Source organism: Cadophora gregata, assembly GCF_030347475.1.
Source record: "Cadophora gregata isolate MNR1 chromosome Unknown scaffold_9, whole genome shotgun sequence".
Lineage (NCBI taxonomy): Eukaryota > Fungi > Ascomycota > Leotiomycetes > Helotiales > Ploettnerulaceae > Cadophora > Cadophora gregata.
In genome coordinates this window covers 1,124,564-1,143,675 of record NW_026695932.1, presented here as the reverse complement: position 1 = coordinate 1,143,675, position 19,112 = coordinate 1,124,564, and the positions used below count along the sequence as shown (strand labels likewise).

Below are 19,112 nucleotides of genomic sequence, written 5' to 3'. Positions count from 1 at the left end.
GGGATACGAGACAGCCGAATCAGCCTCAAGCCCGGCGCGGGTGAGGTCAGGCGAAACCCTCCCAATCCTCTGCATTCCTGATCCGAGTCTCAACACCCACTTCCATATCAACCACCCTCAGTCAGCTGTCAGGTGTCAGCCCAAGAGATGATTATGAAAGCCTGGTCAGTCTTGTCAGTCTTGCGTGTGCAACTTCTGGCTCAGAGTGGCTAGCTATCTCAGCTGGAATGTGTTTTGATTTAAATGTTCTTCAGTGAGCATTAATAAATTGCCTTCATTCACGCTACAGAATTGTCAAATGCAGGACGACGCACTTACCACAGAGTGAACGGTGTGCAAGAAAGAAAAGCAAGTATGACGCTGTTTGGCTGCATCGCAGACTCACTATTCGACAATGGAATACTCGATGTAGACTACCGAGGCATCCTATGCATGCCAATCATTGGTCTGGTTTGGATGGAATCTGCAGCATTCCATCTCGCATATCACCAGTCACCACGACCGTCCATCCAACAGTGTGGGGTTGGCCGTCGGGACAATATGGAATGAACCCCAGCATCATTCCATGCCATGGCATTAGTACTTACCCAGGTCCAAAATACACACCTGACTCTATTCCTAAGCTTCTACCACATCTCGATATTCACTTTCTACTTCTAGCATCCGGAAGTCTCGGGGGTGTCTGATTCGATCCCATCGAGGTTCACCTGTAAACCCGTACTGGACGGACCTACCTCCATGAAACTTCTCAGTGGCGCGACCATCACATTGATACTTTCCACCACGGATCGCGAGAGCGAATGGAGTTCTAATCTGTACTGGAAAGGAAAAGCACAACACCACGATGACGGGCGCAATTGATCGTGAAGTCTGTTTCGACAGCTGTAGCGCATGGCGGTGAGTGAGGGGTTGACAAGTTGGACCCTTCCAATCCCACCCAGCCACCATCCCTCGTTTGCCCCTCTGCCCCTCCATGGTCCCTCCCCTCTTTGGGCGACCAAAAACCTTATTTTCTTATCACAGTTGCTCCGTGCACCAAAATGCACATCACGGAACGCTAAGATCCTGGCCTCATCCTGGCGGCATGTGCGCTTCATCGAGAAAGTCATCCGACGCGAACTCGAGGGAGTTTCCTGCCTCTCTGAGACTTTGAGCAGCGTCGATATTTGGCACCAAGAGTATTAGCTTCGATCCGATGCCGGTCTTCCACACCAGATTGTATTTCACCCTTGCAGTATCGAAACACTTCTGAAATCGTTTTGAGCGAGCTTGTTTGCCTCGTTGACCAGGGTCGACGATGCTCACCGATGTTTCATCAGTACATCAAGTAACGACAACAATTGATGTCCAGGCGGGTAAAACACGGATCTACCAACATGAGGGGAAAGACGAGAAAGGGTGAAAAAGGATAGGAGAGTCAAGCGACGGTCCTACTCTCCGTAACTGGCCCCAAACATCTGCAGTACAACGCTCATTTGGTGTAGATCTCCAGGTGGGGGATTTGACTATCAGCGAATGCTTCCAGAAACGTGGGATAGATCGAGTCAGGAGCCTCGTCTTGACTCGGCATCCAGAATGCTTGATGAAGTCATATTCACCATACCACCAGTAGTAACTCAATCTATTTCAAGCTTTGAACACCTGTTCAAGCGATTGGTCTGCCTGTAAAATGTCACGGAATTTACATCAGCATCACGTTACTTTAACAGGACCCCTATTATCTGGCCAAGGCCGCAGAAAAGCCTGGCGAGACACATTCCAACGTCACTCCGCCCCTCAATAATCACAACACAAGTCAAGTCAATCAAAGAAGTCGAATTGAGACTCGGTGAGAACGCCTCCCCAGGAATTGCCATCTGGGAGGCAGGTCGGCGTTAGTTTTCCATGCCTCGTCCCTGCGATTCTTCTTTACTTCATGCCCGATACCCCACCAACGTCGCATTGCGGGGGTCACCCTAGACTGTTGACACGTCGAAGGATCCAAAAACTACGTCATTTTCTCTATCTTATATCCTGCTGTATAGCTTTGAATGTACGAGTAGCTTCGTTCTGTTCGTTGGCTTCTGTGAAGGTCAACTCCTGAGACCAAGTGGAGTTTTCGCTGGTGATAGTGCGATGCGTGGTGAAAGGCAATCAAGGCTTGCTAGAGCACTGTACTATGATCGGGAGAAAAATCTCCTATGGACCCTGAATGTCCCAAGGTTAGTTACCATACGCTACCCGTACTATCCCCCCCCAAGCTTGAATGTTAAACTGCCAGTTTTATGGGCGAAGGCCTGACTGAAGTCTTCTGATTAGCTGAATACCCTAGACAGCTCAAAAGCACAAGCTAAGATTGTCATAATTACAGTTGCATAAGGAGCTACTACAGAGAGAGAGAATCTCCTATATAAAGGGGTAACGTACTCAGTAGTACGGCCTACAGTACTGAGTCTACGCCTATAATCCCTATATTTCTAACAGCCCTACTATTCTCTATATCTGTAGTAAATAGAGCCTTCTAAAGCAGTATAGCGCTAAATATTCCCGAAGCGACGCCAGAGTATCGCCGAAGCATTACCGATAACTTATATTATATAAGGAGCCTCGATTATACCTTATTAACTCCTGTAATATACTAGCATATATATAGTGCTTACGTCTCCTGTTTTCCTAGGAGTTTAGTAACTTTACAGTATTTATAATAGTCCGGTATTTACTCGCTGTAAATATAGAAAGCTATAGTTAATCTCTAATAATTAAGAGGTAAGTGTATTATATAGACGGGAAGATAGTTACTAAGTATTAGAATACTATTTAAAGTTAAGTATAAAGCTCTTATCTAATAGTAGACGTGCTAGTCTTATATAGAACCTTCGTTTACCTTAGATCCCTTAAGATACTAGATCTTTAGATCCTTAGATCTGTTTTCTTATAAGGGGATCCAGGGATCTAGGGATCTATCACGTGACTTATTATCTACCGTGATCTAAGTAACTATTACTACTAAAGCGTGAGTATATAGTAGTACTACTCGATTATTCTTATATTATTCCCTAGCTAGTACTACTCTATTAATAGTACTACTAATAGTTTTATTATTATATAAGTATTAACTGAACTATAGCGCTAAGGGGTTTATAATACTATCCCCCTCTTAGCTTAGTATAGTCCCTACGCTTAAGTATAACCTTAAGAAATATCGATAGTTGCTAATAACTATCTTCCTTATCTATTATATCTAGTGTTATAAAGAAATCGAGTATCGCTTAGATAAAGAAAAAACAGAGTATCTAGCTCGCGCTTTATATCAAGTATACTATATAACTTGTAAAGCCTTATTCCTTCTGCTATAGCTTTTCCTATACTTACTTCCTAGATTTATCTATTTCGAAACGATACTCTAAGTGTATTTACTTAAAGCGTTATAATTATAATACCTCAGGGTATATCAAGAGGTTCACTCTTAAATAACTTATATATTAGTTTAAGATAGGAAAAACTATAACCCCTGCTTACCCTCTAACGCCTCCCTTTAAGCCTGTCGAGGATAATTCTACTTCTTAGTTCCCTGCCTTTAAACTTAACACTTACTTAGTATCTTTTTTCAAGGGCCCGGCTCCTAACCTTAGGTCCCCTTCTTTCTAAGTAAACTTAGATTTCTTTAATAGAATCCCTGTAGAAGCTTAAGGTAGTAGAAGTTAGATTTAGGTTCTTAAGTATTTTCTAATTATAGGTACTTTTTCTATTTGATTAGATATTTTAGTTTACTATAGAAATACTAATAGTTAAGAATAGCTTCTACCTTATATTTAGCGTTTAGATTAATCAGTTATATTTCAGTAATAGGAGTAAGTAGTACTCCTAGTAGTACTAGTTCGAGGAGAGATATATAGAATACTAGGTAGATATTTATTATTTTTAGCAGAGCTAGTTAATAATTAACTAGTCCCTTAACTTTAGTAATCCTAAATAGTCCTAGCTTTTTATAATCTAATTTATAACTTAGTCGTTTAGTTATAATATTCTTTCTAAGTAAGTAGACTTTATCTCCCTCCTTAAGTATTAGTCTTATACTACGCTTTCTATTATAGTAGATTATAGATCTTTACGTGATAAAGAGAATATTAGTTAATAATTCTTTATAGAGCTATTTAAGCTTACTTACTTATAGTATAGCTTCTTACGCGGTACTCTGACCGGCTATTAGTAGATTATATACCGTAGGATTATACCTATAATTCGCGTAGAATAGCGATACTCTAATAGTCTCTTAATCCGCGCTATTATATATAAACTAAGTAAGTAAGAGTAGTTATACTTAGTTATCTTACTTATAATTTATATAATACTAAAGATAAGTCTCTATTATCTAGTTAATTCGTTCTATCTATGTATTAGTCTAAGGATAGAATATAGTTAATATTTTTTACTTTATTCTTAAGAGCGTGATAAGAGTTTTCTAGAACTTCGAGGTAAAGAGCTTATCTCTATCTAAGATAATCTTATCTAGTATTCTATAGCTTATAAAGATTATTTTAAGGAATACTTACGCTATTATAAGCGTATCTTATGTTCTAAGTACTAGTACTATATATATATACTTTATGAACTTATCTGTTATTATATAGATTGAATCATATATAATTCTTATAATTAGATCTTTTAAGAGTAGTAGCTTAACTATGAAATCTAAAGCGATTAATTTCTATAGGCGAGGTAGTATTATTAGTAACTTTATGAGCTTATATAAAGTATAGTATAATACCTTGTTCCGGATATATATATCATATAACGCTACTATATTTTTAACTACCTTCCTTATTCCTAAGAAGTAGTATTCCCTAGATAGCTTAGATAGCGTCTTAGCTACCCCTTAGTATCTATAAGCGAGTAGCTTATACTAGTACATAATAAATTTAATCCTATCCCTAGTAAGTATATAGATTCGTTCTTAGTATAGAAGCGTGTTATTTAAGGTGAAGGAGAATCCTTTACTTAGCTACTTCTTCTATTTAGTTATAACTAGGTTATTAGTATAGTCCTTCCAGATCTTCTTAGTGACTTAGCCTGTTAAAGCTAGCTATCGGTAATTAACTATTAATGAATTACTATCTCTTCATAGTATAGTATAAGATTCGTAAGTTTTATTTATAAGATATTCTAGTTTCCTACTTAGAGTATCAGCTCGAGTATTTTCTATTCCCTTAATATAAGAAATTCGAAGCTTAATAGTAGAGAGTGTTTTATACTAACGAACTTACTATTAGTTCAGTTCCTTAATAGTTATAAAGTAAATAAGATTCTTATAGTCCGTTAGGATCTATACCTTATAAGCAGCGCCCTTAAGGTAGACCTTCTATTTACATATTATATCCATAATTACTAGTAACTCCTTATTATATATATTATAGTTAAGTTCTACTAGTAATAGTTTCCGTGAATAGTAAGTGACTAGTTACTATCTTCTGTCCTTACCCAGCTAGCTAAGTATAGCTCTAATAGCGTAGTTTAAAGAGTTTATCTTTATACGTATCTCTTTATTAAGAGTAAAGGAAGTAAGTACTAGTTCCGTGATAAAAGCCGCTTTAAGTACCTTAAATACTTTTTATACGCTATTAGACTAGTAGAATTCCTTATCCTTATAAGTTAACTCTATAAGTAGCCCGGCGATTTTCAAGTAGTCTTTAATAAATCGCTTATAGAAGTTAGTAAACCTAAGGAATAATTATACTTCTTTAATATTCATAGGCCCTATCTACTTGATAATTACTTTAATCTTTTTAGGATCTATAGCTAATCCTATAGTAGTAACTATATAGCTTAAAAAGATAACCTCATCTACGTGGAAGTTACACTTCTCTAGTTTAAGTAATAAGTAAGCGTCCTCTAGCCTCTAGAGAATAGCTATAATATCCTTTATATATTACTTCTCTAATTTAGAGTAGACTAGTATATCATCTAAATAATATATATACGTTACGTCTAAGTAAGGCCGTAAAATATTATTAATTAGACACTGAAATATAACTAGTACGTTAGTTAAGCTAAAGGGTATAACTATATACTCGTAGTAACTGAAACAAGTGCGAAATACTGTTTTTTCTTCTTCACCCTTAGCTATCCTAATAAGGTTATACGCTCCTTATAAGTCAAGCTAAGTGAAAATCTTAGCTCTAACGAGTCTATCCTATAGCTCTTTAGCTAATAGTAGTGTATAATAATCCTTCTTTATAGTATTATTTAATTAATAGTAGTTAATATATATTCATCGTCCTCCGTCTTTCTTCTCTACGAATAAGATATTACTCCCTTATAGAGATTTAGACTCTCAGATAAATCCCTTCGCTAGGTTTTTATTAATATATTATTTAATCGTTATTAAGTCTATTACCGAATATTCCCTAAGTAGTTAGAATATTAGTTTAGTACCTAGTTCTAACTCGATCTGATAATCGTAGTCCTAGTATTTTAGTAAGGCCTTAATACCTTATTCCTCTTTAAATAGTATAATAAACTTCTTATATACTAATAGTATATCCTTTATCAGTAAACCCTTATCTTAGTATCCGAGCTCTTCCTTAGAGGTAGTACTAACCTCTTAAATACTTACTACTTCTATTCCCGGTAGATAATAGTAGTCTTAGTAATAACTAAACTTAAGTTTTCCTATCTGCTAATTAATAACAAGATTATACTTTTCTATCTATAATAGCCCTAGGATAATATTATACCTTCTAATCCTAACAATATTAAATTAAATTATTTTAGAGTATCCGGCGATACCTATATAAACTAGAGTAATCTAGACCTCGATTAGTCTATTAGAGGCGACCTTACTATCCGCTAGTACTAGATAATATCCCTTATCTTTTACTTCGGTTAATAAGTAGTACTTAAGTATAATAGTAGGAGATATAAAGTTCCCTTATACCCTAGAGTCTACTATCACCTAAAGCTTAACTCTCTTAATTTTAACCTCTAACGTAAGATATTTATCTCTAATAGTAGTAAGTTACTATATATAGAAATATTCCTAATATATACTATAGTTAAGGATACTTTCCTATACCCTTCGATTACTATAGCTTAAGCTAACCTTATATATAAGCCCTATTCCGAGTTTAGTATATATTACTAGATTATATATCTTATAATAGTACTAGCTGTTATTATTAACGTAGACCTATATCCTATTATATCGGTTCTTAGCTATGATTTCCTATTCCTCGCCTACCTCTAGTAGCGCGCTAGTATTAAGAATAGTGGTATTCTAAAGTAATAAGTGCTATATAAAGGTTATTAGTCCTTCCTAGCTACTAGCTATTCTCTATCTAATACGCTTATAGTCCCGGTAGACTACTTTATATCTTACCCCTTATAGTAGACCCCCTAAGCTAATAAGGCCTAGTTCTTAATAAGTAACCCCGGTAGCTATATTAGTCTAGTAGTAAGTATTATAGCTAACCTAATATAAGCTCTCTTCTCTTTAAGTAACTTCCTAAGTTTTACTTACTCTTAGTCCTAAGAGTTCAGGTTAAAGTAGCCCTAGTTCTAAAGTCTACTCAGGTTCCTAAGCCTCCTCTTTACTATCACTTAGTATTAGCTCTATATTATTATCTAGCCTAGAGCTATTATTATCTTAATATATATAGTCCTCAGGGGGCGTGCTAATAACAGTTTACTTAAGCTGATCTATAATACTCACGGAATCTCACTTACTATTATTAGAATCACTTAACTAGGTATAGATATAATTCTCCTTAAGCTTATCTATAGTTATATATCAATACGTCGCAGTAAGTTATCGTATTAGTTTATTATAAGAGCTATATCCTATTACGTTAGTATATTTCTTATCTATCTATAACTTCTTTTATTAATAAGAGCTAGCTATATAACTAGGGAGGCTATATTCAAAGTATAGCTTCTTCTTATGTTATTTATCTATAACTTTCTTAGATAGCCCGCTATTACGCGGCTTTCCTTAATAACTTAGCTTCCAGAACGTTATATTAAGTTCTATTTCCCAAGGGTAGAATAGTTTCTTATTATTACTCTCTCTTCCTTAGTATATATATATTCCGGAGTAGTATTAGCTTTTTTTCTTAAGTACTCTCTTATAATTTCAGTTATTAATCTTAATAGCTATCTTAATAAGTTCTTATAAGTTAGTAGACGCGTCTGATCTTACTATCTTATCTTTTACTCTATCTTTTAACCCTTTATAGTACTATACCCGAAAGGCGTTATTATTCTAGCTAATCTAATTCGCGAATTACTAGAAGGCAGTAGTATATATAGTTACTAACCCGACTTACTTTAAGTTCTAGATATTCCGTTTAGTAGTATAGTTCTAATTAATATCGCTAAAGATATAGTTAATCCTATACTCGAAACCTTCGAAAGTTATAAAGATCTTCTAGGATTCCTTAGTTATTACCGTAAAGACTCTTCTATCCTTAGTTCAGTTCTAAATATAGTTCAAGAGGAAGGTCTTAATTCAGTTAAAAGCAGATCCCCGGAGAAAAGACGAAGCTTAAAAGACTTTATTAGTCTTTATAGCGAACTAGTAACTATTAAAGCCCGTATAAAGCTTAACCTACGTAAGGTATACTCTAAGCTTAGATTAGTCTCTATTATAAAGATCCGGGGCAGCGATCTTAAGTATATTCTTTAAGTCAAAGACCTTAGTAGGAGCTAAATAATCATTTAATAATCCTTTAATAGAGGATATATTATCTTTATAAGTTAGTACCTCTAACAAGAAAGTGCTTAAAGTATAATAGTCCGGTATTTACTTACTATAAATATAGAAGGCTATAGTTAATCTCTAATAATTAAAAGGTAGGTGTATTATATAAATAAGAAGATAGTTACTAAGTATTAAAATACTATTTAAAGTTAAGCACAAAGCTCTTATCTAATAGTAGACATGCTAATCTTATATAGAACCTTCGTTCGCCTTAGATCCCTTAGGATACTAAATCCTTAGATCTTTAGATCCGTTTTCCTATAAGAGGATCTAGGGATCCAGGGATCTATTATATAACCTATCGTCTACTATGATCTAGGTAACTATTACTACCGAAGTATAAGTATATAGTAGTACTACTCGATTGTCCTTATATTATTCCCTAGCTAGTACTACCCTATCAATAGTACCGCTAATAGTTTTATTATTATATAGGTGCCAACTGAACCGTAGCGCCAAGGGGTCCGTAACAGTATTAAAGCATATAAAACAGTATAAGAGTACACCTAAATCGCTCCCTTATTAATAATCTCTTACTCCTGCTACTCTTATTCACCCTTCTTTATAACTACCTCGCACCTTCCTTTTATAGCTACTAAGATATTCCTTACTAGCCTTCTCTCTAGCCTCTAAGGTATATAAAGGTCGTCCTCTTCTAGTTCTATTTCCTTTCCTTTTTCCTTTAACCGCGGAATAAGATTTATCTTAACTATTAGGTATAATAGTTATATATTATATTTTACTTGATTCGTAGTTATATATTATCGTTAAGGAAGATATTTATTAAAAGACTAATTTTCCGCGAAGAATATTCTATTTTTTATAGGTTCTACTACTAGAAACAGCCTTGATTTATACAGGTCTACTATTAATTAGCTAACTATTATTAATCTTAGAGTTATTATCAGAGAATTAGTTATTACCAGGTAACCTTATATACGTCTTATATCGTTTAAACGATTCTAAAGGTAAAGCCTTTATAAGAGTATCTACTATATTATTATTACCTAGAACATGTTTTACTACTAACTTATTATATAAAACTATATTATCTCGAATATAAAACTAGCGGATATTAATATACTTTACCTTTAGATAGAATTTCTGTTCTTTTAAGAGAGATTCAGCTCTAGCGTTATTAAGATATAACGTAAGAATTCAGGATAGCTTTATATCAAGGTCTTTCTATAGCTTAAGTAACTAGGCTACTTCTCTAGAGCTATTACTAGCAGCTATTATCTCAGAATCTAAGCTAGAGAGAGCTGTAGACCTTTACTTATTAGTAGCCTAAGAGATTAGACCCCTGTAGAACCTTACTATCTATCCTTAGAACGATTTCCTATTATATTCTATCTCCTACGTAGCGTTAGTTCAAATATCGAATATATTATTATCTAGCTTTCCCTTGTATTCTATTCCGATTCTAAACGTTATTCCGTTACCTTCTATATGTCATAGATATCAGAGGAGAGGTTTCATATCTTAAAGGTGAGATTTAAGGGGATTTGATATATACCGCGCTAGCTAGCCTATTATATAGGTAATATCAGGTTATATAAAGTTCGAGAGGTATATTAGAGAGCTGATAATCTACTGAAACAGTGAGATCTCTTTAAGGGAGGCTAGTATAATACCTTTATCTTTAGCTAACTCCCTTAGTACTATTCTAGCAGCTATAAGTAAGGCATTACCTCTAGCTATAGCTATTCTAAACCTTTCTAGTAGCTTTTATATATAGGCTGTTTAATAAATCTGCAAAGTCTTATTCTTCTTATCCCTCTTAACTTATAGGCCTATAAACGTATTAATAGCTCCGAGGTCTTTACTTTTCCAGGTCTTCAAGAGCTATTTCTTAAGATATTCGCAGTCGGTAAGGTTACTTATAATTAGTATATTGTTAATAAAGACTAATACGTACGCTCTATTCTTAAAGATAAAAAGATTAGAGTTAGCCTCTAACGCTTCTAGACTTAGCTTTTCTATCTTATCTTTAATAAGAAGCTACTATTCCCTAGGTGCTTATTTTAGGCTATAGAGAGAGCGTAAGAGCTTCAGATATACGTCTTTCCTTCTATTTAGCTCTAAGTGAAGCTTATTCCATATCTCTAGCGTCTTATCGTTCGGAATTATTATATATATATCTTCTTTCAGGTACGCGTTTAGGAAGGCAGTATTAATATCGATATACTTGATCTCTAGGTCTCTTTTAGCTATAATAGCGAGTAGTACTCGTAAGGTAGAATAGCATATAACGCTCGCGAAGGTATCGAAGTAGTTAAGGCTATGTTTTTACTTAAAGTCTCTTACTACAAGCCTAGCCTTTCGCTATACTATAGAGCTATCAGAGTTGATTTTATTACGTATAACTAGTCTTAAAGATATTAGTTTCGAGCTAGAGGGAGGCTTACTAAAGTATACTCTATAGGTTCCAGCGCTTTATATAGCTTATAATTCCTTGAGAATAGTAGCCTTCTATTCCACTAGATTCTCCCTTAGAGCTTCTGCGACAGTTATAACCTTAAGAAGTTGTATAAGTTCACCCTCTAGCGCAATTAGCGCTATTTAACAGGTTAGTACCTTATTAAGGATTTACTAAGAGTATAGCTTTATAGTTGTCACTTAAGCGGCTTACTCGAAGTATTATTTTCTACGCTATTTCCTACTATATCTTAACAGTAGAGTATTATTAGACACGTTTACTAGTTAAGTCTATTCAGGGAGGCGTTAATTAGACGCTCCCTTAGTGTCTCCTACTATATTTTCTACAGCTAACCTTCCCCTTAAAGGATTTTCAGCTTCTATAGCTAGCCTCTCTCCTAGAGGTCTTTTAGCTTCTATAGCTAGCCTCTCTCTTAGAGGTCTTTCTAAGCTTTTAGTACCCCTAGCTAGCCTCTTAGTAAGTGCTAGACCGGTAGCCGGTAGTAGAGGTCTTTCTACTGCCTTATTACTACTTTTTAGTATAGTTTCCTTACTACTAGTATATATAAAGTATATTATATACTCGTTAAAGCCGCAGTTAGCTATTTCTAGTTCCTTAAAGGTTTCTATGTTTAAGAGCCTATAAGTTAAGGTATTAGCTATACCTACTAATACGAAACACCCCGGAATTATCCTTTACTTTATTTTACTCTAATATAGCCCTAATAGATACAAAGGGTACGCTATAGAGCTAAATACTCTTATTTTAGAGAGGTTTACAAGCTATCCTTTATACACTTCGATTAGAGTAAGTCTAGTAGCTGTTTTATATAGTAAAGCAGTAGTTAGGCGTCTATTCTTTAGCTTTACCGCCTACTTAATAGTATAGCACTATATATTCTCAGGTATCTTTATATTATAGAGAATTAAGCGTATAATCTTAGCTAGTTCATATATCTATCGCTCTACGACTCTATTCAGAGAGTATTTATATAGAGGAGAGGGTTTAGGAACGATTCTACTCTCTTATAGCTAGTTAATAAACTTAGGACCGAACTCTCCCTTACTATTATTAGTCCTCTAGTAGATAATTATACAGAATTTACTTTGCCCTTAAGTTTTAAGCTATAGCTTCAATTTCCGAATAACTAGTTAAATAGTTAACGTAGACTTATTAACTAAGAGATCTACCTAACACGTCCTCGTAGTATTATCTACTACTAAAAGGAAGTATTTATAGCCGCGAATTAAGTGTAGTAAGATACTAGAGATATTAGCGTATAGTCGACGAATAAGTATATTAGTTCTACTATCTGACTTCTTATTAAAGTACTTTTTTATATAACCTATAAAGTAAGTCTTGTAACACCTCTCTTCCTTTAGCTCCGGAATAGAAATTAGTCTTATTCCGTAACTACTATAAGTAACTAGTTTCTTTAAATAGGCGTAATTTATATAGCTTAAACGCCTATAGAGCAGATCTGCCTTTATTTCCTCTATACTAAGCTAACTCTCTATTTATTCCTTTAGTAGCTTTAAGTCTAACGGAATTACATTATATATAACTTAATATTAAGGATTTATATCTAGAATATATAAACCTCTGTTTCTTATACTTATAAAAGCTAGTTCACTATTCCGGTATCTATTTACTAATATCTTAGTCAGTTCCGTATTAATTCCTTTATCTAAGAGTTAATATATTAATACTAGCTTTATAGCTCCGAAGTTAGGTATATACTATACGTCTTTAAAGGTTAACTTATTAATAGTAATATCTCTATAACCTTTAGCTATTAAGTACGAATTAGTCGCTATTTTAATATATTTAGCGTTACGCTAGCGCTTAAGTTACTTGAACTTAGCTAGAACTCCACTGAAGTAGCGAGTAGCGCTAGAGTCGATTTTCTAGACAGATTCTATAATAGAGATTATTAATAAAGTATATTCTATGTCTTCAGCGTAGTAAATCTCTTCTAAAGGGAATATAAGATAAGTATTATTATCTTTAATTTCCTCTACTTTATTAGCGCTATCTCTCGCGTAAGTATTCTTAGCTTCTATATAGTCTATATACTAGTAGCTATAGCCTTTGTACCGGGCACACTGATTTCAGCCTAATTTAGGGCGATTTCCTCTCTTTTCTACGCGCCTTCTATATCTCTATTAGTTACTACCTCTACTATTATTATTCCGTCTTTCCTATCTTCTCCTATTCTTATATATATTACCTCTCCCACGTGAGTAGCTTCTACCCCTCTAGCCTCTACTATCTCTACTACCTCTCCTTCTATTATAGCCTCTATTCGCGTAGTTCGCGGTGTTACTAGTAGCTACAAGTCGAAGCTATTCCCTCTATTAAATTTAATATTCGTTAAGCTTTTATATAGTATCTCTAAGATCTAAGTCTTACGATTCTAGGGTAAGCGCTATAGTAATCTAAGCTCCGGACGCTAGTAATAACTACAATAGCTTAAGACGTATATTCTTATTAGTAAGAGGTTTACTATTACCGCTAAGCTTTACTTTAAAGAGTAAGAGCCTTATAATATAGTTCTAAAGTGTTTCCTCCCTTAGGATAAACTTTATCTTAAAGAAATCGTCTCTTATATTAGTAAAAGTAAGACTCCCTTAAACTACTTTACTTTTATCTACGTGAATAGCTTCCTAAAGAGGCTTAGTATCGTTTAGTTTAATAATATCTCTATACTTAGGAAAGAGAAGCTTAGAGATTAAGTTAATAACTATTTTAAAAGCTTCCTTCTTTTCCTTAGCGTGAGTATTCTACTAATTAACACTATTTAGCACGCTAACTTTAGTAAGAATATAATAAAGAACACTAGCTCTAGCTAGCTCTTATTTAGTCTTAAGCTCCTATTTAAAGAAGTTATCGAACTCTAATAGAGTTTTGCCTTTTAAGGCTCCGGCGACGTAGGGAATTAGTGCTTTTAATTAGGATAATATCGTAGCGTAGTAGCAGATATACTAAGAGTTAATAAAGTAGAGATCTTAATAAAAATGAAGTTTTTAAGGTCTTTTTCGATCAATTGGAATTGCTACTATATCATAATTACAGTTATATAAGGAGCTACTACAGAGAGAGAGAATCTCCTATATAAAGGGGTAGCGTACTTAGTAGTACGGCCTACAGTACTGAGTCTACGCCTACAATCCCCATATTTCTAACAAAGATATGGTCTCTATCAAGAGCAAGGGCAGGTTTAGAAGGTTCTAGAGACCTACCAGGGCTCAAAGCATTTCTATTTATTAGACAGACACCCTAGACAGCTATCCACACAGGCTCCAGTTTTCATGAGATTTAACATTCAAGCTTGGGAGGGGATAGTAGAGGTTCACCGTTACTGATCGTCGCCTCTGGGCAAGATGTTCAGCGCTCGCCTGCTTGTTATCCCATCGGTCTACGAACTTAATCACCTGTTTGCAGCTTGGACGGTTTAAAGGCAGTGGCCGAACCCAATCGTTTAGTAAGGCTCGTTCGCCCTGATCTACTCTACCTTGTGTACGGTGCACTAGGTCAGGAGAATTATTGGGGATGGCCAGGAGGCTCGGTGTTTCATTGATTCGGCGATGTGTAGGAGATACCTGCTCAGGTATCTCCCACCGTCCTCGGATAGTCCTCGCAAAGTCGATGGCAATCACCACGCTAGCAACCCCCACCGCTCCTCTCCTGCACCATCACCACTGCCGAAATCGGGTGTCTGCTCACTGTCGTCGCAGCTACCAGAGTATCTACATCCTGGAGTACGGAAAGTAGGCCAGGGAAGAAGTTCAGATGGTCAGGAGACCGCTGCTCGGAAAGAGAAGCCTCTCCTCAATCAGTTATCGAGCCCCTGACTACTGGTATACCCGCCCACTTCCAACTCCTCGCTCCCATCGCTGTTCTCCAGTATCCACTCGCCAAAAGCAACGTTTTAGTGCTGGCGGTGCCATTGGTGTGGGTATGTTTACTTACCGCCGGAGCTATACTGTATAAACAGTCCCCGCGTAGCCGAGTTGACTTCTGAGATCGGGATCGAGATCGTGCATCCTCTACGCACATGTTTGGTCATCAGATAATATTCTGTTTGCAAAGAACACCCGAGATCGGGACATCAATTTGATGATTTTGGATGTATCTGTGGTTTGGAGGTATCTCGGGACGTCGGATGTGGATAGAATGTGTTGGCAAGTATTCTTGATGGCCAGCTGAGGAGAAGAGTTTTCTTGAGGAGGATAGTATGCGATGTGATGGGATAGCTCGTAGTCATAGCTTGTGCAAGTGAATGGGAATTGGGATTGATGTCGTCAGGTGTGAACTGCGATGTGCGACTACAAGATCTCAGGAGCAAATGTGAAGTGGTTTGAGAGGGCAGTAGACGAGGCACGAATGATGTCTAGATGATGTGTAAAGTGCAGACCTCCTCCCATCTTGCTGAATCCGGTGAGTTTGAGGAAGTATCGCAGCGAGACAAGACAGCAATGCAGCTGGTCGGGTCTCGCTGAGGAAGGTGAATGCAACGAAAAGGTCAACAATAAACACGCACGTGACAACCGCCGCCTCAATCAGCCTTTCTAAGGTTTACGGAAGATAGAAATCAAGGAGACCTACAATACGATCATGTAACCAATATCAAAATATATTTGATCAAGAGCAATAATGTAATAAATCCACAAACCCCCTTTTGTACGGCAATCCTCCAAATCCATGCCATACCCTTCACGTGTTCCACTCACTTCCTCGTCGTCCTCCCTCCCTCCCATTTGTTCATTTAACAGTGACCTCATCTTTTGTTGCACTTCGTAATTTTACGTCTGATCAATTAAACGATTGACAAAAGATGGTGAGGCGATGGGAAGAGGGTGGTGAAGTGTTTGATAATCGATTGGGAAGCGAGCTGTGTGTAAACAGTTAAGCGAGACGCTGTGTGATGTGATGGAGGGGGGCCTATTAATGGGATTTGGGATTTGGTGCTGAGGAGTGGTGGAGAGCTTGGGGGGTAAAGTCGATGTGCATTGTGTAATCGGGGGAGAGCTAGAATCCTCACGGCGCTACCTTATTACTTGTCCAAGTTGATGCCTTGCTCTTCTTTTACTGTTGACTTTCACGTCTATTAGTAGCCTCACCGGGGAATAGACAGCACCAAAGAACTCTCGAAATATTTGAAAACAAAAACCTACACGTATTCGGTCTGACTGGCATGTTTAAACACTTCTTAGAGAAAAGGTACATTGATTGCAGACCTGGTAGTATGGGCATGTTTCCTTGGACCAAGAAACATTTTCTAATATGAAGCATCTCCAAAGCTTGCTCCTCAATTCCGCAATACAGGACCCAGGAACAACATCCACCGAAGCGCCAGCTTCAATTCGTAGGTTAGCGGCAGTTACTCAGCAGCTACAACAATACAACAAGCGCAAACAGTAGTGACCACCGGAACGACTGCTGACTGGTCCACGCACGTTCAAAGATTGAATGCTCAAAGTGACAACAAGAATGGAGAGTTTTCATCCTCGAATTCGTCGCAGGAATAGTGACCATCTTCCCGTGCCGGTATTCTTCTCTTTTCAAAAAAAAAGCAAGACTGACAGAGTGTCCTGTGTATCATTGGCGAATCGAGCATGTTTTGGTCTCGTGCCTCGAAAAGCTCGTTGGACCTCTGGATGTTGCCTGATCTCAACTCTTCAAGAGCAGAGAGCCAGTGAGCGTCTATGGGGGACACATAGGTCTGACAAGAGACAACACTCTGACACTGCGAAAGCTCCAGGGGTCGGAAGTCAAGCCTGAAGAGAAAGAGAAGTGTTTCTCGCGTCCAGCCCTCTTCAGCCAAAGGTGGTGTGGGAGGTTCGTCATTGACGAAATTTTCGATCTCGACGCCCACTTCCAGCAGTAAATTCCGAAATTTGAAGAAAGTCGATGAGTATCGTATCGCCATAGAAGTAGGAGTGTTGCCTCGTATTAAACCCAATTCGCGGAAGTTAGACCACCACCACCAATGCTTGGGGTAAAAAGGCTCTACAAAAGCCACAAGATGCAAGTTCAGTCCACCGTGGGCAAGCAAGTATCGAGCTGAGTCCCGGACACCAAGTATTGTCATTTCCAAAACAATCTGATGCGCAGGGGACAGCCACTTTAGAAAGGTAGGAGAGTTCACATCCGGTACAAGGGAAAGGACGGCGCCTAAAGCCTGACAATCGCTAATATATATGGTTTCGGAAAGGATCCGAGCAATACCTTGCATTGTGGCTGGGCAGTCCAGATTCATGAGATCTTTGAGAAGCGGCAGCATCCAGTAGAATGCCGCAGGATATTCTTTCTCGTGAGAACAAGCTGGGTGTTGGCACCTCGCGTGACGTAGAAGTGATCTGAGTGCATACAGGCCGGGACAATTCTAATCATCCAGGAACTCAAACTGGCATAGAAAAAGTCTCAATATATTGATCATTTCATCGCATTTCATCGTTTGGAGGTCAAGCGTCCCGGAACATGCCCATGATGCCACGGAGCTTTGCCATCCATTAGCGTCTCAATTTATATTGGACATATAGGTATGACTCACTCACGACCATCAAGAGACCGTGCTTCAATATCAGCTCCCTGGGTGAGTAGCAGGCGACAGGTGTCTAATTTCCAAGACCTGGCCGCATACTATATCCACGTTAACAATATCCAGTGCAAATGGTCACTAGCAATTCACAATACATCGTCCCAAAAACAAGTGAGTGAGACTTACAAATAATGGAGTCATACCCTGCGAGTCCCTATCCCATGGCGATGCTTGTCCGTTATCGAACAGCCTTTGGATAGCCTCGTTATCCCCTTGCGAGCACATTTCAAATATTAAAGCATTGTTGGGCACTGCTCGCTAAGACTTCAAACCCCAATTAAGCCCTTCGTTAGACGTCCCCAGTAACACCTGAATACCAAAGCTTAAGCCAAAACGTAGCAGCCATTGAGATGGATGAAACGTGATTATGGTTTGGAAATGATCTGGGGTAATTTCTTCTGCGTCGTCATCTGGCTCGTTAAGCTCAGCAGGTGCCTCCATGTACAGTGCCCAGGTAGCTGCTGGATGTTGAACTGTATGTTCTTGTCCCTCGATATTGAGACGGCGAAGATCTTCTCGGCTTTTCGGTCGCTGAAGCTGAGACGGAAACCATGGGAGATTTTGTCCAGCAAGTGCTGTCTCCCGAGTGACTAGCTTGAAGTCCTTCTGAAACTGGAACAAGGCTGTGTTCATCATGTTCTCAAACCCATATCTAGTAACCGGATTGGATATACCAGCAGACACCTTGTGGCACTCTCCTCTCAGAGCCTTGAGGTGGTCGTTTATGCCTTGGCTATCGCTAGACACGTTCATTGTACCTTGTGATCGCTGCTGTAAGAGCGCAGCTACTCCTTGAGTGATATTCGCAAGGCCCTGCTGTTGGAATTGGCTATCAGAATTAGCAAACTATCCTTCAGGAGCTTTGACTTGTCTTACTTCTTCGAATGTTGTGTTGCTAGTATTAAGGTCGACTTCATCTGGCTGAGAACATCTTGGTACTTTTTTAATTTATCTCCATTCCACGCAAATTTGATTGCAGCCCATGTCCGCCTACGCTTCTTCCTAGATACCAAACCACGCTGAGACTCAACAATCATCTCTTCAAGTGTCTGGATGCTCTCAGCACATGAACCTAATGCCGCATGTGTTGGAGATAATGCCCTCGACTGAGCCTGCAACGTAGAAGCTTCTTCACGAATGCCATCGACGATGTGTGAGATAATGTTCAGCTGTTTGGCGATGGTTCGGACATCCTTTGGGCAGTCCTTCACCGAATCCCAAAAGTCACAAAGTTTCTTGATACCACTTCCAACCTGGGCTGCCAGTGATACCACAGCGATGACCCCAGACGCAACCGACAGTCCATCCATCGTGATTTTATGTTCTCTAGCTCACGAGACTCGAAATTCAAAGCC

General features: G+C 37.7%; 2 protein-coding genes across 2 annotated transcripts; both read right to left on the bottom strand.

Moving 5' to 3' along the window:
- Nucleotides 1–16,383: 16,383 nt before the first annotated feature.
- ONS95_014696 (uncharacterized protein) lies at nt 16,384–17,656 on the bottom strand. Its single transcript, XM_058508363.1, has one exon. The coding sequence runs from the start codon at nt 17,437–17,439 to the stop codon at nt 16,630–16,632; it is 810 nt and encodes a 269-aa protein (XP_058356049.1). The 5' UTR covers nt 17,440–17,656; the 3' UTR covers nt 16,384–16,629.
- A 359-nt stretch (nt 17,657–18,015) lies between these two features.
- ONS95_014695 (uncharacterized protein) lies at nt 18,016–19,067 on the bottom strand (the record flags this gene model as incomplete). Its single annotated transcript, XM_058508362.1, has 2 exons — nt 18,016–18,586; nt 18,634–19,067. 2 exons carry the CDS (start codon nt 19,065–19,067, stop codon nt 18,016–18,018), a joined length of 1,005 nt encoding a protein of 334 aa, XP_058356048.1.
- Between the last annotated feature and the right edge of the window lie 45 nt (nt 19,068–19,112).

Excerpts from the sequence above, each read along its gene's own strand:
- ONS95_014696 (XM_058508363.1), bottom strand. The coding sequence starts at position 17,439 with ATGCTGCCGCTTCTCAAAGATCTCATGAATCTGGACTGCCCAGCCACA.